Below are 25076 nucleotides of genomic sequence, written 5' to 3'. Positions count from 1 at the left end.
TGTGAAATATCGGAAATGTGATTCATTTAAATTTTCTGCGCATGGTGCTGAGGCGTCCGCGAAATGCAGTCAAAAAGTACACAGAATTCCCAAGCCATGTCTGTTTTGATATTAAATGCACCAAAACGATTGGAAAAATTGAAGACAAGAAGGGAGTGGCTTGAATTTCTTAATACATCCAGAAAAGATGTTTCCTGAGGGTGAATGACATCCCGTTGAAAGCAACCGGGGACATACTGACACCGGCAAACTATTAATTATGGATAAGGTACTCCACCGGCGGTGTTTTAACACCTCGTAATGCTGACGGTGGGGAATAGTGTAGAGGACATGTAGTTTGTGGATCAGATTGAAGATGACATCATAAAATAAATAGACGCTATTACAGCCAGTCGTTTCGCAAGGACTTTTGATATATTATCGGCTTTGTTATCGCTCTGCATTATTCACTGCTCATTTTATTCACTTTACATATTGATGCGGATTAGAAAAATGTCAAGTCACTGCGGTTTGGGGTTTTTAAATTCCAAACGTAAAACAACTCTTCCCAAGACTTCAACCGAATGGTTTTCTGGGACTTAGCGAGATTTTCTACTTACCGTAGCAAAGAAAATTAGTCTCCTATTTTCCAAAAAGATTGTAGAGTGTTATTAAAAGTGGTTAAGAGTGTTATTAACAAAGTGGTAAACATGCCCTTTCCCAACTTCTAATGGACATGGTGCAGCCATGAAATTCTAACTTCATCGTTATTTGTCAAAAAACAATTACGTTTATGAATATTAAATATGTTGTCTTTGTAGTGTATTCAATTGAATATGGGTTGAGAAGGATTTTAAAATTGTTGTACAGTATTTTGTTTTTATTTATATTTTACACAATTTCCCAACTTCAACCGAATCCGGTTTGTACATAGTGTTAGTAGAATAGTAGAATTTAAAACTAAATAGTTATTTCGTTAAAAAGCATAGTAGAATACCATCCGCAGATGCGGGGGAGATGTTTCCAAAATATCCCCTACAAGGAAAGAATGTTGTGACTCATGCTTCTAAATGAAGGCATATATGCAACAACAGATGAAAGGCTATATGAGTCGGGAAAATGAGTGGACAAGGACGCTGCCACCATCTACAGTACTTGTCACTTATGCATACCATTTTGATAAAAGTATTTTTTCCCCTGGCACTTTGACTTATTGCCGTGTTGAATCATGACTGCACTGTGCTCATTTCACTGTTTATAAAAAAAAAAAAAAACTGATCGTTGTTGAAGATTATGATTCAAAGATTAAACCTGTATTGTTGCGGCAATTTAATTACAGCATTTGGTCAATTTTGTCGCAAAGTTGAGTGTAAAAAGATGGACACCAAAATGTGAAACCAAACGTGTTTATCCGGTTATCTGCTCTACTCACGATGTTGACATGTCAGCAATGTGGAATATGGTACTGTACCTATGATTACATGCGCCCCCAGTTTGGCCATGTGGCGGGTGACTTCATAGCCGATTCCCCTGCCTCCTCCCGTCACTATGGCAACCTTGCCATCTTGTCTGGGCATCACTGACAGAAGCAGAAGAGGACACTCGGTTATCAGATTGAATGTCACGAGATAAATATGACATTGATATCATTTTCAGGACCAGTCAAAGGCATGTGAGCTTAGTCATTAAATATGTGGCCTGAAATTGCGGTTGGTAAAACATTCATCCATCCATTTTTTTATAACGCTTTCTCATTAGTGTCATAGGTAAGATAGAAAAGAAGAGCAAGAAGCGGTTTTCCAGTCCAGGAATGATTAACTTTTGAGAGAGGTTTTCATTTTATTATCTAATATGCAATGACGAAAAGTATCAAATAAGAATATTTGCTGTAAGTATGATTCATCGCTTTTGCGGTGGTTCATGGTTTAAAAAGTTTGAGAAACTACGGTATGTGTGCCGTACAAAATTTTTACGTCAGTGTCGTATCGGTGGTACTCTAATGTAGTGATCAGCCCCGTTTACAAAATGGTTTACGTCAGTGTCGTATCGACCGTACTGTCGTAAAGCGAGAAACTCCTTATGCCTTTATGTTTGTGGTGATTGGCGGAAAAATAAAACTTGCAACCAATGGTCGTCTTGCACAATACAGTACTTCAACCAGACCTTTATCATGGCTGCAAGCCATTTAAACGTTTGCAGGGGTGGCAACACTAATAGTCTCATAATTTCAGATCATTAAGAAATGTTACGCCTTAGCCCCAAATTCGGCATGAACACAATGCAGTAAAAAGCAAATTAAATCAGACATCACAAATCATTGATTATGTTGTTGAACGCAGGAACGAGCTAGTGTCAACACGAACCAGCATCAAGACTAAAACCAACCCGGTAACTCGAAACGGTTGCTGAACAGCTGAATCACAAGAACCTTCAAGCCGAGCAAGTAAAGCTTGATCGCTGACACAAAACGAAAAAATGCAAGAGAGAACATTCTATACAACGTTTGTTTTGATCTAGCCATGTACACCGGCTAGCTTGGAGGAGAGGAGAGTAGCTTCGATCGTGTGAGTGGTGAGTGTGTTCAGGACGCGTTCCAATATGAACCTCTGGCGTACTTCGTCGTGTCCTTTCTCGGCACACTTAACAGGAAAGATCAGTACTGTACAGCGATCCTTTGTTAGTTGCGTGGGTTCCGTCCCCCAAAACACCCGCAGTAAACGCAATCCGTGATTTTTTTCTATTTATTTTTCTATTTATTTATTTTGCTTTTGTTCCGTTTTCTTTGTTAGTTTTTTTTTTATTCGAAAGAAAAAAAATCAAATGTATTTTTTTTAAAGTCTGATCCAGGTCAGAAGGAGGAAAAATATCTGGAAAAAGTAGCAAGGTAGTCTAGAATAGATATGATCATAGATGACCAATACATGTAGTAAAGTTTGACTTTTATTTTTTAAATAAATGAAATGTTATTTTTTTAGACCTCTGAAACTAAAGCAAGAAAAATTGCAAGAATTTTAGTAACATAAACTTACACTAGTCAAAGTTATAGTCATAAAGGAAAGTCCTTGATAGATTGAAGCTGCAATAACCAAACAAGGGCACACTGTAGTACACTATAGAACAGTAGCTCAACTCTTTACTAGTTTAAAATATTTTTTGTTAGCTTTTTAACTATTTTCAAGGTTCTTTTCTCTTCCCAGTACAAGTGATAATTCAAAGGGAGGAAAATCTAGTTCTCAAAATCTAACTTTAAGCACAACTGTAAAATATACAAAGTGGTATAAGCTACGTTAATGTGATTCATCCATTTTGTTTGCCTCTTATCCTCATTTGGGTCAAAACTAAGTCAAATCCTTTCCCATCTGAGGGCAGATGACAGGCAGAATCCAGCCAAGATCGATGGCTAGCCGGCAGCAGGGTACATATAAACAAACAAGCAATTACGCTTGGATTCGCATGAATACAAATCATTTAAAATACTGTGAACGTCTCTCACGTCAATGTTTTCCTCAAATCACGAAAACACCGTTTTATCTTGATGTGGAAGAATATATTAGTTTAATAAAATGTGGAACTGGGTGACTTTAATGTTTGCATTTGCCTCGCAGGCTCAGAGCTGTAAAATAATAAATGCAACGTTGAGTCATCTCCACTGTACAATGACTATTCAGAGATATCACAATGCATGATCACAAGATGTACTTTATGGGATTTGAGCGCAGGATCTCTGCAAATGCCAAGCTATCCAAATGCAAATTGAGGTCGCTTCTGGTTTAAAGGAAGAAAGGGAATTTTATGGATACACGGGTGGAACGAGTCCACGATGGAAAACGCTCTTCATCGCGGCGTGGCCGTACATAGTGTCGAATGAGTCTGCCCTTCACATCCGTCATATTGCTTCTGTCTTCTCACTGACAATCTCATTGGCTGCTGCCCAAGAGATCATGCGTGATGGAAGTAACAGAGCGACCTGTTTGAGCTGTCGTTTCCCGAGATGTGCTCGTAGCATGTCTCATTCATTTCAGAGATGGGGGGTGGGGGGGGTCCCTTGGGCGCTTCGTTTGTCTACTCAAACGTGCCCTTGCGATGCTTTATAGAGGAATTTCGTGGTATATCCACACATGGTTTAAGTGCAATAGAGAGATGTTTCATTTTTTATTTCTTAAAAACCTTGTGCTAACACATGCATGCAATCGAGAGGAATTGGTGACAGTCTCAACACAAAAATAGTTGCTCAGTTGCATCATTCAAATGTTTATTGTTGTCTTAAACCTAATCAGGCATATGTAGATTTATTGAAACTTGAACTGTTTAGTAACCAAGAACTATTCTCTGTAACTCAGCGACACAATTCTTCAAATAAGAACCTAAAAATGTGCTTGCTTCAAGTTATTCATTTGTCACTTCCAATTGGGATTCACTGGAAAAGAAAAAAAAAAACACAATACGCCACTATTTATAAGGCAACTTCACAATAGCCACAGCTAGAAAAAAAAGAGCACTTTACAGGGCATATAACAAAAAAAAGACAAACAAATGACTGTTATTACAGCACAACACATTGCGCAGCGTTGTGACATTTCTACATGTCCTTTTTTCAAGATGTTGAAAAGCTGCAGATTACACAAGAGAATTAACGCTGTGTTTAACACCAAAATGTTCAACCAGATATTGTCATTTAGTCTGGCGATCAAAATTTATTGGGAAATAATATGGGAGTACAACCACAATCACTTCATCCTTCTGTAAGAAGGATCACAAACAGTTCATGTCAAACTTGGACGTCGACACTGTCAGACACACTGGAGGGCAGAACTCTTGGCGCAAAAGGAGACAGAATAAGAACATCATTTTAGCCACGGGGAAGTATTTTAAGCAAATGAATGTGGCGCGGCATTAGCGCAAATGCGAAGGGACAACCTACTGCCGGGCCGGATTGTGATTGGCGTGCCCAACAGGAGCCACCTGAATTCTCACGCCACTCAAAGTAGGGCAGCCAAAACTCTTCAAAAATGTCTCCTGATGGCAAATATGGGGTTATTCATCTTGCTTTTCTGTTTTTTTTTTACCTTTTTCTTTTCAATAGAGGGAGGATTGCTTTGTCTCACCTGCTTTCCATTATCCACTATATGTTAATTATGCGATACTAGCTGTGCTAGCTGGTTACAATAATTATTCAACTTGAGCAGCAGGAGATTTTGTCACCACCGCAGCGCTTAGGCAAAATGCTCATTTTTGCCTCCACGCGTGTGGAGTGGATGTGTGTTTTCTGCGCATGTGAGTCTTTGTTCTCTCACAGCCGGAGAGGTTGAGGGTCAGCGAGGCGAGCCAGCCTGCTATTGTTTAAAGGAAATTGCATCTCACGCATGACTGTGGGATGATTATTTGGGATGATGGGACGTCAGGGAGACAGCTTTCCATACACACTCTCTCTCTCTCTCACTCCCCCCCACACACACACATACTTGGAAGAATACGGGAAATAGGACATGACAGGGGGGTGTGTGATGTAAACAATATGTGAACCACATCAAAATAGCTCCAACAGTCACCTAGTTTTTATGACAAGCGCTGGTTGGCTCCGAAACCCGACTTGGCTCATTTTGTAAATTGAGGCTGGCATTAGCGCCACTGGATATGATGATGAGTGTTTGTTTATTTGTGGTGAAAAGTGACCACAGGAGGATTCTCAAGCAGGATGCTGGTATTTACGCGGTATAGGCACAATACCAGTTGATTAATCATTTATAAATTGATTGTTGAAAATGTGACTGTGTTCAATTGATCATTAATGTCAAGTAAACTTTGAGGCGCCGACTCGTACCGAAAAGGCGGTCATCTCACGTCGCCGCTCGCTGAGTCAGCCTAACTCGAATACATTGAGTTCTCTGCGGCATTCGCTTGTTATTTTCTAAATGTCAGAGTTTGCCGTGTACACTTGTACCAATCGGTTTGTGAGAAGTAATAATTGAAAAAATGAAACTCTTCTGTTTACTTGGCTGACTCGGTGCAAATTCTCTCTTCAACTCCTGAGCCGTAACAAAACTAAAAGATGTGGATAAAGTGGGTGTGTATTTACTCTTGCACAGGCGGTATGGGGGTGGTGTAAGGGAGGTATAAATTTCCTCTGTCATAGGTTTTTTTCTCGAGTCATGTTTATCTGGTTGGGCGGGGCCAATGTGGGAGCATAGAATAAGTAAGCAACACTTTGGAGGGTGTTTAGGGTAAGAAATCAACATTACGACACGGCACCAAAAAGTTGACTTTTCACGATAGGGCCCCTTTAAGTCGCGAGGGGCCAATTATTAGGAAGTCTAGCTTTATAATGCTGACTACAAAACCAAGATAGGAGTTAAGAACATTCCGGAGATACTGAAAGGTTCCCAGATGCCATTTGAAGTATTACAAATGTAGCGATCGTTTCCACTGGCTTTTTTCTTTACCATTGTATAGTGGAGACATGGGTTACCTGCAGGTTTTGTCACAGAAGAGCTTGCGGTAGTGGAGGTGGGAAAAAAACTTTCTTTAACTTTTTTTTCTCTCTCTCTCTCTTTGGTATCCTCGCAGGGACAAAGTCAGACTCTCCTGGGATGTACTCACAGCTCAGACACTAACGAGACAGCGCATGAGCGTGCGGGGACCTCCACGGGGGATTGCGACAATTTACAGTCTGAAGAGGCACAAAGGGGCAGAGCGTGACTGTGTCTACTATTGCAACAGGTGGGATGACTGGTTTTTGCTGCCGGGGATAAATCTCCTGCATCTAGTGTTTGTCGGATGACAAATCAGACCTTGCAGTGGGACTGGAGGAGAGAAATTACTGTGCGCTCGGAAAATTACCCACATTTGGTTGAAATGAGATGGATCCAGATTTTCTGTCAAACGAAAGTTGGACCAGTTTATTTTTGACCCATTTTTTATTTTTCTTGACCCAATTGTTTCCAGTGTAACAGTTAGTTCAGAGACAACCTATTATTGGGTCAAAACAAGACTAATCCTACTTTTTGTTTACTGAACAACACCCAGAATTGGGTCAGTTTAATTTTCACCTTTTTTTTTTTTTTTTACCCAACTGTTGTACGCTAATATAGTTTAATTAATCCAAATTGGGTCAAAAGGACTGTTTCAACTTTTAGGATGAATGAATAAGTTGGGTCAGTCTATTTTTTTATCTTTTTTTTTTTTTTAACCAAAACTATTACTTGAGTGAAACAGCTTGGTCGGAATAACTCAAATTGAGTCAAAAAGAGACCAGTCCAATTTTTTGATGACCAATTCAATTTTTTGGTTAAATGAATAATTCCCCTCCGCCCCCCAAATGTTTTGGGGTAATTATTATTTTTTTTTTAATTCAACCCAACTACTTTTAGAGTGAAACAATTGGATCAAGTGATAACCCAAATCATGTCAAAAAGAATTCAGATATGGGTCCAAAGAGACCCTCTGTTGGGTAAATGAGCAACCCGAAAAGATGGGTATATCTAATTTTGAAACAGTTTGGGTAATATTTGACCCGACTGTTTGGGTCAAGAGGCCGAGAATAGATCCATCCCAACATTTTGGTTTAGAGTGCGTGTTTGCCCTCGGGTTTGAGACGCTCAATTGGACTATTTCTCCCCTTCCGATACGCTCCTCCCATCACCATTGTAATCAAATCAAATACAGTATACGAATGTGTTTTAAACACACCAGAAAAAAAAAATCTCAATCTCGTTTATCCGACCATCTGTTTTGCAATACGTTGACTTATGCAGGTGTCTAATTTTGTGACCAGTGATCGCACATAGCGAGTAGCAAGGACTCAGGGCATGAATTGGAATGAAGTCATTAATGTAAATAATGTGCATGTTTCTATTTGGAAGAAAGTCACATTGCATGTGGTAGCTTCTTAAAACAAGCTCGCCTGAAGCTATTTACATGTGTCAGTGGCTGCATACATGAATGAATGTGGTGTGTGTGTGCGCTCTTGTGTGAATTCATCAAGTAAATCCTAGCACAGTTTTCCTCACTTTGTCTTCGGGGAGTGGGAGACTTTTCATTAGTAGATGTAGAAGAAGGAGCAGTGGGAGGGATTGTTGCTGCCACCAATTAAGTCTGTCATTAACTTACACACGCATTCTCAGTCACGCACACGGGAGCTCGCGTTTCTCTTTCAAACCTGTTGTTGGTGCGTAACAAATTGAGGAAGTTTTGCCTTCCTTTTGTGTAATCTGACTTCAGGGTAGCATGAACACAGAAAGCGTTCAGGTGCCGTACGCACGCACGCTCCGCTCGCTCGGCATCCGGCCCTTCACCGCCCCCTCCGTTTAACCGGGTCAGCCAGTCGCACAAACGCACACAACGGAACAACGCGTTGGGCTCAAAAAGGAAAAGAAAGCAAGATTTTCAGGTGTGTCTGAAAACGGATTCCTCATTTTCATTTGTCCCTGTCTTTAATAAAGATTAGGGTTAGGATTATTTGTCAAAATATTTGTCAAAATACAAAAACAAAACAGAAAAACCCCCATTATGAATCGATCAAAATACACAGAAGTAATGACCCGTTCTATTTATCAAATTGAATATTTGGAAATGTGATGACCTAGTTTAGTTCAAAATAGTATAAATAATGCAAAAAATCCACAATCACCTCCTTTGCCACAATAGTCAGAAGCTGTTCTAAATGACAAAGAGTTGCTATCATCTCAGGGACACGAGCATCCGGGGGCGGAGCTACACAGTACTTTGGGGTCGCCAAAGTGCAGTTGTATATTTGAGTCATTTTGATATATTGACTTATTTTTATACAATATGAATAATCTATTATTGTATTACTGGGGTACCACTAAGTTTTTCAACGGCTTCTTCCGTTTGAACATGTAAACTAGGTGTGACGATAACTTCTATGAAATGGATTTCATTACGCTTGCTTATATGTTCAATAAACAAACAAACAACATATTTATACTAGTTTACTTTTAAGCAGCCATTTTAGATGCGGCCCAAGCATCCACCCATCCATAGCTAGCAGAACAGAGACACGATTTATAAACTACTATCTCACAGCTCCGTGTTCACATTCATATCAGTTCAAATGCCAAACAAATATTTGACTGAATGTCCTATCAAGGCTAATTGTGAGTCTTCTCAAATCCCTTTGTGATTAATAAGCATGTTTCCCAATCCCAGGTGGGAGAGCCTCAGAAATCATTTTTAAATGAATAACAAAAACTACTTGTTAATAAGACAGGAAAGAAATTTGCATGGAAGATGATTAAGATGTCTCATTATAAGACGGCTTAAAGTGTTCCCACAGGAAGTCAATGTAGATGATAATGAGGGCGGGAGTATGAATCACTCACTGCCTGTTTAAAAGAAGTACGGGGGGTTAAGTTAAAAAAAAAAAAAAAAAAACAGTTTCAGTTATTTCTCCGGCTGCAGATAAGGGTGCTGAACGCATGTTTACCAGCATGGTTTGAAGTGGCTACCTGGCCAGAGGGATGTCGGATGTGATTTATATGTGAAGTGGTGTTTCCCTCCCAGTGAGCGCTAAAATGCTAATAATGTAGCGCTTTAGCCTGAAGGGATTCCATCATGCTGAGTGTATCACATGTTAGCCCACTGGGATGCATCCGCTTGGGAACGTACGCTCGAAAGTGAAAAATGAAGGAGGAGGAAAGTCGAGCTTGTGTGTTTCCTGCGTGTGTGTGTGTGTGTGTGTGTGTGTGGACGCTCGGACGCAGAAGACATGTGTCGCCTCAGCTCCAGTGGCATGCGGCTAAAGTGACATAAAGCTCCCGAAGCGGCCCTATCCGAGACGGACTTTACATAACGGCTGAGTCACTGGCAATCTATTTTTACGGCTTTGAGGTGTGCGTGCTTCAGGACAACTATCTTCCTGAGAGCCAATTTGAGTTGAGGGTGATGACATATTTGTGACGATGAGACATTTGAGATGGGCGCTCCGCCTCTTTTGGCCAAAGACAGCGTTCGGCTGAATGAGCTTTTTGCTTTTCAACTCCGCCGAGTATGAAAGTACAATGACGAGAGGTGTTGTTTTTGACTGTTTTAGTACTCCCGAGGAAACGTGAAGATAGATGGAAAGATCTTGATTGTCGCTGAACCTGCACAAGTATAAGACAATGAATTTTTGACTCAATGAGCAGAGCAGAATTTCTGCACGTTTCAGCAAATTCAATTTAATGCTTTTTCATGCCATGACAGGAACACTTTGGTTTTCTTTTCAACTTAAGAGCAAATCAATTGGAACCTAAAGCCACCTTTTCCTATACAGTTGTACCTCTACTTACGAACACCTCTAGTTAGGAATAATTCCACTTACTAAACGCCTCGGCAGAAAAATACTGTCTCGAGTAACTAGAGAAAATGACAACAGTTGGTGTGTCCTATACACGGTAACACACTTGACCATAAAATTAAGGGTGTGTCCTATAGACAGGTGTGTCCTATATTTGAGGAATTATGGTAACTACCTGGATGAAAGTGTTGACAAAAAGAAAAAAAACAAGCAAACACAAAAGTAGTGATCTTTTTGTAGGTTTTTGTTTGGTTTTTTTTTACTTCCTTCTTCATCATTGAAATATATTTTGGCAGAGCTGACTTCCATTTAGTATAACTAGTCACTAATGGTTAAAAAAAAAAAATATCCATATCCATAAGGAAAACATTAATGGGTTCGTCCTTGGGCCATTAGTAATCCAAGTGAAATTTGTCGATCAGTTTGTCAACGGGTTTTGGACAAAATCCATGGGCTTTATTTAAAACATATTTTCTCATCCGTGTATGATCACAGCCAGAATAGCAACTTCCTGCAGCTTCAATAATTCACCTTTAATCTTCCATATTTCATGACTTCAATCTTGATTGAACTTGGCTCTATCAAGGTGTATCAATGTTTAGATATGTGTGGCGCAGGGGGGGGGGGGGGGGTTATCACATCGTAAATCGAGATATAAACAACGCAAATTACAATTATTTGTGTTGGTATTTCAGACACACACAAACATAACAAAAAACAATATTTTTCTGTTGTTCAGAATATTTAACAATATATTATAATATACAATAATATATATAATATACAATATAATATACAATAATAAATATACCATATTTAATAACTCAAATGAACACGTCTGAGTGACGGTTTTTGAGATGCAAGCAAAAAGTCACAAGTTTGAGTTTATATCGACTAAATACAAAAATATTTAATAGTTGTTGAACAGTCTACAATTATCGAAATGGATTTGGTCACGCTGTCAAAAAAAATAAACCAAAAAAGTCATTCTGTCAGTCAAAAGTCATTCACTTCCAAAATGTCATCCATTTTGGATTACTTACTGCTTATAAAATAATATGACTGTATTTGAAATGTAAGGCATCACACTACTATTACTTTTACACTAACATACCTAGAAGTATGGATTTGGCATTCCAATTATAGGTCATTGCGCTCATTACACAATCAGTGGAATGACCTAAACGTACTAAATAAACTTAAGAAAGCTTACGTGCTCAAAATTATCCCCAAATAAATAATATTGCACCCTTGTACTTGATGAAATGATGCCTAGATCACTGGAAACGTAAAATAAAAATGTACAAATAAAACGACCTAGACAAAGATCTCTCTTAATATACCCGCGCCCATCTGGAGGCAACCAAATCAACTGCATTCATGTTATCAACTGCTTCAATTAATATAATAAACATTAAGGTTTTCGGAGCATATATTTGGGCTATATATTACAATGCATTGCAACGCACATTATTTTGTATGTGTGTGTCCCACTCCCCAAAAACATGCATGGCAGGTGAATTGGACATACTAAATTGTCCTTAGGTGCGATTGGGTGCATGATTGGTCGTTCGTCTCTGTGTGCCCTGCGATTGTCTGGCAAACAGTTCAGGGTGTCCCCCGCCTACTGCCAGCTGAGATAGGCGCCAGCAAGCCTGCGACCCCTGTGGGGATAAGCGGCTATAGAAAACGGATGGATGGGTTTTTGACAAAAAAAAAAAAAAAATCAAAGGAGTCACTGTTTCACAATTTGGCAGGAGATTGCTCCACATTCCAATGATTTGCTCTTAATTTGAAATGTAAAGTGTAGCCCTCCTGTCAAGGCATTAAAAAGCATGAATTAGAGTTGCAGACACCTGCATAAACCCCGTTAAACCCTTACGAACCCCCGCAGTGCCTTCACGTATCCCCAATTGAGAAGCGGCGGTCTCGGAGAGCAACAAAGACAAACCGGGTCAGTGTTCGAAACAGACAGCTTGTTGTCACACCGCGCTGTCTTTCCCGTCCCCTTATGTCATTAGACAGGTTAGGAATGTCGGACTTGGCTTCGGCTTAATGTCTGCGTTACATACGTGGGATATGCGGACCCAAGAGAGAGTCGAAAGCTAGCGCAAGTTGGTTGCGACTCCACCGGTGATTGACAGCAGTCATTTTCTGGTCTTGGTCAAAGACTGTGAACCCCCGGATAGAATTTAGGCTCCCCGTGGATTTTAAACTATCCCCGCAAGATTTGAAATATTCAACTCACACTTTATTTGTGTGCTGCTCTGCTTCTTAGCCTCCAGGCTGTTGAAAGGGGGAATAGTGATGAGGCGACGCACAGACAGGTGTCAAAACTGCCGGCGGATTCTTTGACTTTGCCATCTTTTTATCTGCGCGTATCTCACAGACACAAAAGGGGAACATCTGAAATGATCTGGCAATTTGTACAGCGCGCCAAGCTTCCCGTTATAGAAGCAGCATGTCCTTGACGTGTCCTTCACTTTGGAATGTATGCAAATGTACAAACTATCTTGATTTGAGGACTCCCTGGTGAGAGATGTGGGGATGCCATTCATAATCATATTTAATAGCTTTGTGGGTCATGTGACAGCAGCCATGCTGGCACTGGGGTCCAATGTGGCTGTACTAAGGAGACGTCCTCCATTACGTGTGGCCAGCGGATCTATTTGGATGTGCGAGAGAACATCTTAATAATGAATTGTGATTGGATAACTGGTTTGAAAAAAAACATATTATAATCTCAAAGGGAAAAATGGAATATTCATTATATGGATTTGGAGACATTTTGTCAGACAGCCAAATGGAGATAATCCAGTTAAGGTGCAATATGGAAACCTCCTTTGCAGACCAAGATGAACTGAGCTTGAACTAGTGCTGCAGCCCAAAAAAAGGGGGGGGGGGGGGGGGTCACTATTGTCAAAGCGAGGTAAACATGGCTGGTTCCTGACCTTAGGAAACTCGCGCGCTTCTTTTACCGCAATGTCACTGGCGGTCATTTTACGATCTGACTGAGCTGACAGACACCTCTTGTAATTATTGATTTGGCTGTGGGTGTTGCGCTTAAGTTTGAAAGGGGTTTGTTTTAGGGGTGGGGAGAGGTTTACGCACGCCGTGCACGCTCATTTAACTTTGAAGCATGAAACACACAATTGACAAACAATGGAGATTAAAAAAAAAAAAAAACACACTCACAGGGTGACCCCGGGATCCTCCATTGGTGATATCCCCTCCTCCTTCTTCTTCTCTTTTTTTTAGGCTTTGAAATAAATGAATCCTCAGATGCCGTGGTCGCAGTCCACGTCCCTGCAGATGTACCAGAGGATCACGTAGAGGATGAGGAGTATTGCGAAGATGAAGAGTGCGACTAGGATGGCCTTGGTCACCGGAGAGATGAGCGACTGCATGTCAGGAGCGCAAGCCGGGGCAGGAGCTGCGTGGCTCTCCGCGTCCCTTCTGTCCTCGGTCTGCTGTCTCTCCCGCTCGCCTCCTCCTCCTCCTCCTCCTCCTCCTCCTCCTCCTCCCTCCTCTCCGGTGGCAACTGTTGAGGAGGACGGAGCCCCGGGCTGCACACGCGCGCGCGTGCACGACGCAGGAGATGCACTCAGCGAGTCAAGCGTGGTAGGGGCTTCCCCTCACAAAAGGAAAGGGGGAGGGGGGGGGGGGGTGGGGGGTGGGCTGTCTGTCCCCGCTTCCACTCCTCACGTCTGTGTGGCAGGGATGAGATGAGACGCGAAGAACGCTGACAGCTCACAATCACAGCCCAGAAGATGGAGAAGCTGGCAGATGGGGGGCTTAGATCCAAAAGATAAGTTACTTGTCCACATGGAGGGGAAGGAGAGGTGCTGCCGTGCGTGCGTCAAAGCTGCTGCAAACAGGTTGATTAGGATTCTTGGTGGCGCGCTTGTGCGCCATATTCATCAGCTGCCGGTGACATCGCGCGCACCTGCGTCGTTTAATCGTGTCGGAAATATACATTCGCTTGTTCACATTTGCAGTTATGCGTACGGCATTGAGTTGTTGGGCAAGTGGCGTTGAACTGCATTGCGCCAAACTTGGAGGTGTTTTGAAGATCTTCATCACCTGTCAGAAGGTCGAAATATCATAGGGTAGGATGCATTGCAGTTTTATCACCCCCCCCCCCCCCCCACACACACACACACACACACACCTTTAGTTTTTCTCGCTGCATTAATAACCTAACCACACATTTATCCATCAAACAGAGTAAAAAAAAAAAAAATCTAAATTGCAATATCCATTTAGGTAAGCATAGCAGCTCAGTAAATACGTTCAAAAATGATAATAACCTCCTGAGACACAGCCGATTCATTTTTGTCTACTGTTATGTCCATTTTGTGTCCGCAAGACAGCACATGAGGACTTAGTAAGGTTATAGCTCAAATGAGTCAAATAGACCAAAAACAGAAGTCCACTACAGTGGACACAAATGAACAGGCTGTCTTTAGGACGGTATAATGAAGTACAGTTAATCTTTGGATTATTTTGTAGATTGATCAATGAATCGGATTTTAGTGCAGAAAAATTAATAGGCTGCTTTTTAGGGTGATATAATGAACTATAGGGCTGCAACTAATGATTATCTTAATAATCAATTAATCTGTCTACCGTTTTGCAGATTAATCAGTGAGTCAGATTTCAGTGCAACTAACGATTGTTTTAATAATTGATTAAAGTGCGTTGTTAATTAATTTATGAATTTGATTTTTTTCAACATGTTTTCATTTCTATGCTATCATAAAAAATGACATTGTTTCAAAATCACTGTGCAGAACATGGGCAAAAATAAAATAATGATCCAAGTTACTGGTTTTGTCCATAGCATGTCAGGCAAAAATGTTGATCAATGTTTTCCAAAGGTTAAAAAGCAAATAATTTATTTGGAATTAATACAAATATAAACGGTCCACTTTTATGGAAGGCAACGGACATTCAAAACCATTTACCAAGCTGGAATTCTGAACATTTAGCCAATTTAAAATCAATACATTTGAGGGATTAAGTCATCATTGAAAACGATCGATTAATTTGATCATCAGTTGTCGATTAATCGTTGCACCTCAAGTAACACAAGTGCAACAGGTTGCAAGTACAAAACCGGTGGGTTTCTAAAAGTGTGGTTCGAATATCAGTAGTGGTACAAGGTTCTCGCTAGTGCTACAGATAATACGGAAAATAATCAGAAATAGGAACGGAATACAACAAAAATGGAACTCAATTCCATCAAGACCGATAGATGCAGCACAGAGGCTCCATGTGCATCTGCGCATGGTTATGAATTAAATCCCTCAAACTCATTGTTATTGGCTGTATAGAAACATAGTTTATTGTCATTGTGTGTTACCGAACAAATAAAAAGTAAATCAGAGAACGCAGACGCGTTCAAGGCAAAAGCTCCAACAATTAGGATCACGTTATTCAGCGCACTAACAAATACTCGCCGCCAGGTGGCGACAAATCCATATTTTCAGGTGTCCGTGAAACGTGAGCTATTTGATTATTCCGCACTCTGAGTACACTGTAGTCTTGCAAGGCAATCATGACAGCTAAACGGGCTTGAAGGGCGAATTGCAGGTAAGAAGAGAGTTTGAATATTATTTTGTGTCACAACTGAAACGCGCGATATCGCGTGCGCTTCAGCGAACTAGCTCGTTATCGAGTTTAACTAGCAGAGTAGTGTATATGTGGCCTATTGAGCAAAGTGAGCTAGGGAACGTAAGGTGCTACTAGCAGTCCAAGTGAAGCGCATCTCTGAACGGAATTGGGCAATAACAAAAGCGGATGTTGCTGATCGTGCATCCCGAATAAGATTATTTCAGTGGGCACTTGTTGTAATTGAAGAGAAAAGGCGCGAGTGATATGAAGCATCGTTGACATTAAACCAGCTGCAACTTGCTAGCACCTAGCCAACTCCCTTTAAAGCAGGCCCAGCTACTCGCGTCAACCCAAGTTGGTGGTTTCCGGGCTTACCCTTCAGGATAAAATCTATATATTGGTTATCTTTCCAGAACAACTTGCTTGTATGTCACATTATATATAATTGTGTATGCGTCTTCGGCTGAACGTCACGAAAAACGGAACAACTTTAATAAATCTTTTTTTTTGTTCTGACTTTCAGGTGTGATGTTGTTTTAATTTTGAAAACTCGTATGTACTTCCGCAGCGGCGTTCCAAATGTTGTTTCGTCGACACGCATAGCTAACTAGCCTTATAGCAAACCATTTGAGCTTAACCCGCTTTACAAAACGACGCACAGAGAGGCTGGAAACATGTAAACAAGCAGCTGCCATTCGTTCCCCGGGTCAGCTGCTACATGTTTAGTAGGAATATTGAGCTAACTTTTCAAATGCAAGGGGTTTATGATAAATGGATCGCAAGTTAGCCTTGCTCGTGTCTCGTTTTAGAAATGTCAAAACAAGCGGAATGTTGAAATTACTGAGTGTATGACCAACTTCTTGTCAGCGCTTCTGCAAACGCGTAATTATCCCCTGCACGGAATACTTAATGTTTTATTTAAACCATAACGTATGTAATTATTCTGGCGTTGCATGTTTTATTTTTGAAGGACTAAGTAACCGTTTCAGCGATCCTAAGTACAGTACTTCTTGTTACGTTTCCCAGTGAGGCGAAAAGTCTGAGAACATGCAAATCGCTGACCTGTTCCACAAGTTTTTACTTGTTCGAGGCTCTGCACGATACCGATGGATGGATACGTAGTTTAACTTTTCTCAGGGCAAACATTTTAGTATAAGCTGACCCCAGTTGCTGTGGTCAGAACATCTGCCTCACAGTTTTGAACTTGTGGTTTCGATTCTTGCTTCCGATTTGAACTTGTGGAGTGTGCGTGTTTGCTTTCATTCAAACGTTTCTCACCAGTGACCCTAATGAGGACAAGTCCTATAGGAAACGGACGATCTGCTCTGCAAATATTGGACTTTTATTGCAACACGTTACCTCATGTCTCTTGTTCTCACAGAGTCCGTTGCTGCTCTATGTAAGATGAACACTGAGGACAAGCTGGAAGGCATGCTGTTTAAATGCAGCGGCGGCGGCATCGACGGCGGCGGACGAGTCGGGCTGGTGATGACGCTCGGGGAACGATCTCTGGCAGACCACCCGCTGTTGGCGGAAGATGACGACGACGAGGACGAAGATGAGAACTTGACCGTGAGCTCGCTGGTGACTCACGACCTGGTCCCTCCCGAGCGGCTTATGATGCAAGAGATGTCCAAAAACAGCGGAGGTGATGAAGAGGGAGGAGGAGAGGTGGGGGTGCACTTCCCCCTGAAGCTCACCCACAAGTTGCCCTGCTTGCCCGTGAGTTCACGCTGGTTAAACGTGTCGGAAACAAACGTGCGGGAAACAAAATGTGCAAGTATTTATCCTTATTTTCGCTTTCACTTGAGCGAGCGAAATGTACTACTGTCAAAGGTCAGACAGGTTTTTTTTTTTTTTTTTGCTGTTGTTGTTACAGGAAATAACAAAAATGATGAGCTTTACTAATTATTTTTGTATCTCACAATAGACGTGAGTTGACTTCATACATGGTTTTTAAATTACATACAGATTCGTTTTTGGCTGACTTAAGATGTTAAATGAGTCACTGCATTACATATTGCTATTGATTTAGAATGAAAATATTTCACGTTTTGTCCTGAGCTCCTGAGACGGAATGGAAACTTGCAACTTGTCGTCAAACAAAGGGGACTGCAAAAATTCACAGGCTTCCATCGTGAATGTTATCTTATCAGCAAGTTCCCAGTCAATACACACACAGATACTGTATGCTGAAATTGATTCTTTTTTCTTCACCAGTTTGGGATTAAAAAAAACGCTACTTGGGACTCAAGTTTTTTTTTCATCAAATATATGCCCTTATGAAAACTAATAAGTCAGAAAAAATAAATGGTGCGGTTTCATTGAAGTCATTTTTAAGGTCTATATAAATTAGGGCTGCAATGATTCTAATTGATTCATCGAGGAAAAGTTTAATTTCCATTTGTTTATTCAAAAACAGGACAAAGTTTCAAATTGACCTTGCAGAAAGAATAGAGACATAAATGAATTAAGGTTCAATTACTAGTTTGGTTCATAACAGAAAAAAGGGCAAAAAATTGTAACTTATTTTCAAAGCGAAAGTAAATTTCCATCTATCCATTTTCTATAGGTGCAATTGTTTTATTTTAATAGAGGCAACACAAATATAATGTCTGCTTACCAGGCTGCCTGCGGAATTTGGATGACTGCTAACATTTTCAGTGTTTGAACAATTTGAAACGAAATTAGGTCCCAGAACGATGAAACGATTCTCGAAAAATGATTATTGGTCAATTTGATAGATGAATAGTTGTCACGTGAACAATGAATCATTGCAGCTTCACTGTAAATGTAAAATGCAGAACAACTAAATGAAAATAGACTTTTTAAGTAAAGATGCCCGCATGTCCTCCAGCTGTAGTATTGTCCTATCAGCTATTCCCACTATCTAAAAATATTTCCATTTATCCCCGTGTGACTCCATCTTGTAAATTTCATAACAGAAGTCGGGAGAACGCGTGTGTGCTGCGCATAAGTTAACCAAAAATATGAGCATTGCTAACCGCGGCTCCTGCGGGGAGCTTGAATGAAACATTTGCCTTCGCTTCCCCGAATCGTTCCTGAGGACTAGCTCGCTTGTAAGGCACCTTCATGATTGGTTCATTTCATTACGGTTGTTTGGGTCACGATTTTTTTTTTTTGCTGAATGTCCTCTCTGTCTACTTCTGTTACAGCTGAGCATTAAGCAAGAATTAAAACTGCCTGAGCAGCCACTCCTGATAAAGAAGGACAAAAAAGCAGTCAAGGACATGATGGCGTGTCCCAAGAAAAAGAAAAGGAAACAACGTTCACCAGCAAAGGTACTCCGGAAGGCAAAGAAGAAGAAAAAGAATTGGAACATAGATGACTGTGTTTTTTTTGTTTTTTTTTTTGCAATCACAGATCCTAAGCATTAATGAGGACGGTTCATTCGGCATCCAAAGCCCCAAGTGCCACGTTTGCATTCACTGTAATGCGGCGTTCAGAACCAACTATCACCTACAGAGGCATGTCTTCATCCACACAGGTAAGAGAAAAAAAGAGAACACGCAAACAAGGGCAAAAAACACACTGGCATGAGATTTTTCCTCTCCCGATTTCTAGGTGAGAAACCATTTCAGTGCAGCCAGTGTGACATGCGTTTCATTCAGAAATATCTTCTCCAGAGGCATGAGAAAATCCACACCGGTGAGCGTTCCGCTCCACAGATTTTTTTCTTGATATTTTTGATGCAAGTGGGTCACGGCATGTTTTGCGAGCGCTTTTTTTTGTTTTTTTGTTTTTTTTAATCCATATGTCTGTATACACTCAGGTGAGAAGCCCTTCCGCTGCGATGAATGTGGTATGAAGTTTATTCAGAAGTATCACATGGAGAGACATAAGCGGACGCACAGTGGGGAGAAGCCTTACCAATGCGACTACTGTCACCAGGTTACTTGTGTGGCTTCTTTTATGTGCTGGTGGAATGTTTTGTATGATGAGAATTTGGGGCAAAAGGGATTGAGGATCAGATTGTTTCTGGTTTGTTGGCTACATGCCCAGCCAGCTATCACCACCTTAAACCATGTTTTCACGAGGCGGGTTAGCATGGGGAGCCCTGATTTGCTCACTAGACCTACGATAATATTTAAAGAACAATATTTGTAATCATTGAATTTATTCTTTTTTCAATGAAAACCAAATTTAAATCTTACAGTGTCCCTTTAAATAGTAATCACTAGCGTGCCAATGGAAGTTGCGTTTGCGGAATGGTTCGCATAAGCACATTTGGTTTCTGTTGAAAAATAATATGTATAGAAAGTACTAAATAATGAGTAGTTATTTCCACTCGCATCAACACTCGCACTTCACATTCAGCTTTAGTAGATGAATTATGAAAAAACTTGAGCTATGGAATTTACTTTGTTATTCAATGGGATAATCAACAAGAAAATAGATTTTGAAAAAGATTTGGTAGCGAAAGCCCTATTTAGAATCCAAAGTTATAGTATAGATTTATTTGTGATAAAGAATGATAAGGGTCGCTTACAAGTGCTGTAAATAGATCGGGAACACGAAGGTCAAATCACCTGCAAATATCAACCGATGATTTTTGGCCAGTGTTTGAAGGGCGATGATGGGGCCGTGGTTTGGACCTTCAGTTTTTACTTTGGTGGCTACAGTGCAACCTTCTTATGTGTCTGTTTGTTTTTAATCATGCGCAGTACTTCTCCAGAACTGACCGTGTCTTAAAACACAGAAGAATGTGCCATGAGAACCGTGAGAGAAAGAGCGCCAAGGCGGCCAACAAAAGCGGGGCGCTGCACGAAGCGGACGCCTTCAGCCCCTTTCTCACCAAAGAGTGCGCTTTACCCAAGAAGAAGCGGCAAAAGTGCGCCGACGGCTCTTGCTCGTCCGCCGCCGGCCAGTCGGGGGAGCTCGCCGCCGCCGCCGCGGCCAAAGAAACGGAAGTCAAAGAGGAAGAGAGACTCCATCAAAGCGAAGGGCTCCCTCTCTTTGACGTGTCCTCCAAAGTCAAACACGAGTACGTGATCGGGGAATACTCGGTGGAGCTTCCGGAAGAAAGCGCCGGGCGGCACCGAGATGAGGACTCGTCCCCGGAGGAGGCGGCGGCCACCCCCAAACTGGTCCTGAAGAAGGTGTCCAAGAAACGCTTGAAAGAGTCGGGCGAGCAAACGTGCTTGGCCACGCTGTCCTCGTTTGAGGAAAACAACAAAGTCACGCATTACACTTTTGAAATCGTGGACAAGCAGAGCCTTTTAGACGCGGTGAGCAACACGGAGTCGGCGGAAGCTCCCAGCAAACCCGCCGCCAGCAGCACCAACTACGACGACGCCATGCAGTTCCTCAAGAAGAAGCGCTACCTCCAGGTCGGCCGCGATTACGCCGGCGGCGTTTCCTCCCAGCCCGCCGTCGCGCAAACGGCGGCCGTGGACGAAACGGTCCCGGCCACCATTTTGGAACCCCAGCCCCTCGGCGCCGACATCAAGGCCATTCACGACAGGAACGTGTTGCCCGATGAGGTTCTTCAGACCCTGTTGGATCACTACTCCAACAAAGCCAACGGCCAATCGGAAATGTCCTTCGGCGCGGCCGACGCCGAGCTGACCTCCAGCATTTCCGTCAACTCCTCGGACGTTTCCGACGGCGGCCCGGCGGAGGGCCTCGGCGCCGCCGGCGGCCCTCAGACTCAGCCGCCGAGCGAGAAGGCCGGCCTCCTGCAGGAATATTCCAAATTTCTCCAGCAGGCCTTGGAGAGGACCAGTCAGAACGATAGCTACCTGACCAGCCAGAGCCTCAGCCTGGTCACGGAAAACCCCACGTTAGCCGGCCAGCCGCTCTTCTCCACCGAGAAACAGTTCTCCCCCCCCGCCCGCTTCAAATCGGGGACCGGCTCGCCCTCGCCGTCCGCTATGGAGAAACCTCACTTCGGCCTGCTGGTCGGGGACTCCCGCCACTCCTTTTCCTTTTCGGGTGACGAAACCACCCCCCCTTCGACGGTGTCCCCTTCCGACGAGGACTTCCTGGAGCGGGCGTCCCCTCCCAAAAAGACGGACTCCCCCCAAACCGTAATGCAGACTTTTCAGATTAGCGCCTTCGACCCCAGCTTCAAGTCTCACTTCCAGACCTCCAGATCCGCTTCCTCTTCGCAGTTTACGGGCGCCAACGGACAAGCCAGCCTGCGGGCGCACGGCGCCGACTTCTCGGAGTTTCCTTTAGTTCGGGTGAGCGAGGCCAGATCCCAGTTGAACTCGTCGCCGGACGTTTCGTCGAGCGAAACGTTCGGTTGAAGGGAAGCGCCCTGCCGATTCCTGCGGCAATCCTTTCTGCGGCACTTTATCCCCATTTCGCCCGCTTTGCCAAAGCACATCTCATCGCATTTATGTACTTTCTTTAGGCGCTTTGTTGAAAACAAACACACGGCAAAACGTTTTCGCGCCGCGATCGAGCTCTTGCCGTACTGCTAAATATGGACGAATTTACACTTCCCCTTCATAAAGATTTGAATTTCCGGTGAGAGATTAGGTGGTCGGTCTTAAAGGGGTACTAAATTTATGAAGCTATTTTCAGCCATGAAAAAAAAGATTGTTTTTAAAACAAGCCCTACCTTATTTTTCATGTATAGCTACTGTTAGAATCAAGTCAGGTGATAAGAATTTGGTTGGTTTAGATGTTTGTTGTGTGCCCGTGCGCTTCATTCGTTCACTTTATCGAAGCCCGGATTAAAAGAGAAATTAAGTCGCGAAAATAATAATAAGACGCTCTTTGCAGCCCCCAGTGTAAAGACTGTATTAGTATTGCGTTTATGGAATATGAATTAACCAGCTCGTTTTTATTCATCTCTGGGGATATGTATGATACAAAAATCGGGCAATGCAACTCGCATTATATAAATAAATGAATATACAGTAAAGAAAAAAATAAGAGGAAAAAAATGCATTTGCTGTCTCAAAAAATCCATTTTTAATCAATGTTGCTGCGTGAATAGCAGTTATTCTTATTTGCAATCAATTGAAGAGACTTAAAGTTAGTGTCTCAGTCAAAAATAATTTAGGAAATTATTTAATTAAAAAAAAAAAAAAAAAAAAGGCGGGTTGAGTTGAAAAATGTACACGAGTACTTTGAAAACACAATTTGCCACTTGCTGTCCTGCTCAGATTGTTAATGTCACATGAGCAAAGCCAAGAACAGCTGGGCTGTGATTGGTTGTTACCTGAGCCTTCATTGCACCCGTTTCTGGGTTTGGTCATGTGACATTTACAAACTGAGCCATGATTGGCGGTTACTTAAACCCTGAGCACGTGATGTCATTTTCAGTGGACGGCAAGTGGAAAAAATACACTATTCATTTTACATAAAAAATAATGATCAAATTAACTATAGACAAAATCTGAACTTTTTACTGCTGACGATGGCGAAATAAATTTAGTATCCCTTTGATAAAAGAGTCAAATCTATGCCATATTGGTATACATCCATGTTTTTGTCACTTTTGCTTGCACACTTGTTATTTGCAGTTAGCTACCTCCCCTAGCTGATTATTGATGAAACGGTAAAGATAAACACACACACACGCACACACACATTATTTTTTTGAACGACTCCCAGCTGTACAACTGCTCACTTGTTGCCTCCCGAGATGACACAGTTGCTATAATACTGTCAACGATTTTTCTTTGTTTTTTGTTGCCACTTTACCTTTGCCTGAAACGCATGCATCCCCGATGCAAAACAATTGGTCGTCTAATCTGGAATCCGGTTGCATTTTTCAACTAATAGATTGTCGTCGGAAGTTCGTAAAATTACAACTTCCTTCTTCCCGCAAAATCAAATGTCACCCGGTTGCCGACGCTTTCAAAAAAAAGAACAAGTTGTAGTGAAATGACTTAAAAGGATTGTGCTTGTCTGCACAATTTGCACATTTTTCATTGCAAAAAGAATGTAGTGCATCGTATCAATGGCTTTTTGTCAACCATGGTGAAATATTTCTTGTGACGGAAAGCCCTTTACGCTGAAATGTTTGGACCATTTGATTTGGAATCCAATTTCCCTCCGAATCGTTGCGCGGTTGCAAAGTGATGCTTAAGGTGCTATTGTGTTAAACACTGACCTTTGACGCCATCATTTTAAGTTCCTTCGACAATCAGGGACGGACTGCAACAATAATCATCATTCCCTTTTATACACATGTATATCCTGTAAATACATTGTATATTTTTAGTTCTAATGAGTACCCTTATAGCTATGTGTTGCTAGAGAGAAGGCTTGCGCAAGATTGTTTCTTTTTCAAGGCATTTTTGTTTCCGTTTCGCAACTTTGATTAGATGTGACGATAAATCAGTTTTCTTACGGGATATGTATATAAAGGATGTAATCGGTGAAATCACAGGAAGTCTTTTCTGTACAGTGTGTTGAAGACAGGTTAAGGTGAATTTAGATGATTCGAGTAATTTCATGCAGTGGATTGGACATCTTTTACCGTACGCTTATGTTTAAAACAAAATGCTCGGAATTTTGTGGTTGCAAATGGCCTTTGGAAGTCACTTTTAAGCACAACGAAGATGAATAATTCAAATCGACTTGAATCGTTTGTGGATCATTTTTCATTCTTGAGCAAATAATGCAGTTTTGAGTTTTGTGAATTAAAAGAGCAGCACTATGTGTTTTCGCCCCCCCTCCCCTTTTTTTTGGCCTTAAGTGTCCTTGTATAAGCTAGTGACAACTACCAGTTCTGTATAAACACATCTGGATTATGTCTTTTTAAAAGGAAAACATATATATACTATTTTTGAACCATGAAATTGAAGGCACTGACGTGTATGGTTATATCATATGCACTCACTATACACTCAGTTGTCTCTGTAAAAATGCTTCGTGTCATCTTATTTCAATGTGAATCTGAGGCTCACACGTTAAGGTGAAATCCTCTCAGAAACAACTTACGCTTCACTGTGGGAACTAGTGAATTAAAAAAAAAAAAGGTTTATTTGCATGGTCACAAAGTTGTTGGATCAAGTGAACTCGTTTGACGAATGGCGTGAAGCTTTAATTGTAGCGGATTAATTTCAGTCAAGTAACAACCATACTGTTAGAATTTTGCAATATAATGATTATTTGTAAACAATCTGATTAAGTTGTTCTCTTGATTGTTGTGTCATGTCCATATGAATAAAATGTTTCCTAAAAAATGACTGAAAATCATCAC

General features: G+C 41.5%; 3 protein-coding genes across 9 annotated transcripts in view; 2 read left to right on the top strand and 1 right to left on the bottom strand.

Annotated features, from left to right (window-relative positions):
- Positions 1 to 13893, bottom strand: part of LOC148423360 (polyprenol dehydrogenase-like) — a 51198-nt gene extending 37305 nt beyond the window's left edge. For 2 of the 6 annotated variants that reach the window (XM_088414392.1, XM_088414393.1), the window contains exons 1-2: positions 2365 to 2551; positions 1451 to 1558 (exon numbers count right to left, since the gene is read on the bottom strand). In XM_088414392.1, coding sequence (XP_088270518.1) covers positions 1451 to 1558; positions 2365 to 2500 — 244 coding nt within the window. In that variant the 5' untranslated portion in view covers positions 2501 to 2551. Of the gene's footprint in view, positions 1 to 1450; positions 1559 to 2342; positions 2552 to 2594; positions 2635 to 12521; positions 12636 to 13468 lie in introns of those variants that run through there. The other 4 variants (XM_088414395.1, XM_088414396.1, XM_088414394.1 and 1 more) reach the window with 4 other exon arrangements.
- The window catches only part of asmt (acetylserotonin O-methyltransferase), a 64091-nt gene extending 50190 nt beyond the window's left edge, over positions 1 to 13901 (top strand). The window contains exons 13-14 of the mRNA XM_088414391.1: positions 6544 to 6696; positions 13532 to 13901. The gene's annotated coding sequence lies outside the window, so the exon portion shown is untranslated. The remainder of the gene's footprint in view (positions 1 to 6543; positions 6697 to 13531) is intronic.
- A 49-nt stretch (positions 13902 to 13950) lies between these two features.
- znf148 (zinc finger protein 148) lies at positions 13951 to 25072 on the top strand. 2 transcript variants are annotated; one of them, XM_088415725.1, is made up of 7 exons: positions 13951 to 15868; positions 17271 to 17611; positions 19066 to 19191; positions 19274 to 19397; positions 19475 to 19558; positions 19683 to 19801; positions 20575 to 25072. In XM_088415725.1, the coding sequence occupies exons 2-7, from the start codon at positions 17294 to 17296 to the stop codon at positions 22159 to 22161; spliced, it is 2358 nt and encodes a 785-aa protein (XP_088271851.1). In that variant the 5' UTR covers positions 13951 to 15868; positions 17271 to 17293; the 3' UTR covers positions 22162 to 25072. The 2 variants fall into 2 exon arrangements, with proteins under 2 accessions (XP_088271851.1, XP_088271852.1); XM_088415726.1 differs by having other exon boundaries at positions 13951 to 16595.
- The last annotated feature ends 4 nt before the right edge of the window (positions 25073 to 25076 follow it).

The sequence above is a fragment of the Hippichthys cyanospilos genome, chromosome 5, assembly GCF_059441005.1.
Source record: "Hippichthys cyanospilos isolate Australia breed blue-spotted pipefish chromosome 5, RoL_Hcya_1.0, whole genome shotgun sequence".
Lineage (NCBI taxonomy): Eukaryota > Metazoa > Chordata > Actinopteri > Syngnathiformes > Syngnathidae > Hippichthys > Hippichthys cyanospilos.
The sequence above is the reverse complement of the archived record's forward strand: the minus strand, read 5'-3'. Positions and strand labels throughout refer to the sequence as shown.

Coding starts and splice junctions, on each gene's coding strand:
- znf148 (XM_088415725.1), top strand. CDS start 17,294: ATGAACACTGAGGACAAGCTGGAAGGCATGCTGTTTAAATGCAGCGGC. Junction 17,612..19,065: donor ACAAGTTGCCCTGCTTGCCC/GTGAGTTCACGC, acceptor CTTCTGTTACAG/CTGAGCATTAAGCAAGAATT. Junction 19,559..19,682: donor GCATGAGAAAATCCACACCG/GTGAGCGTTCCG, acceptor GTATACACTCAG/GTGAGAAGCCCTTCCGCTGC.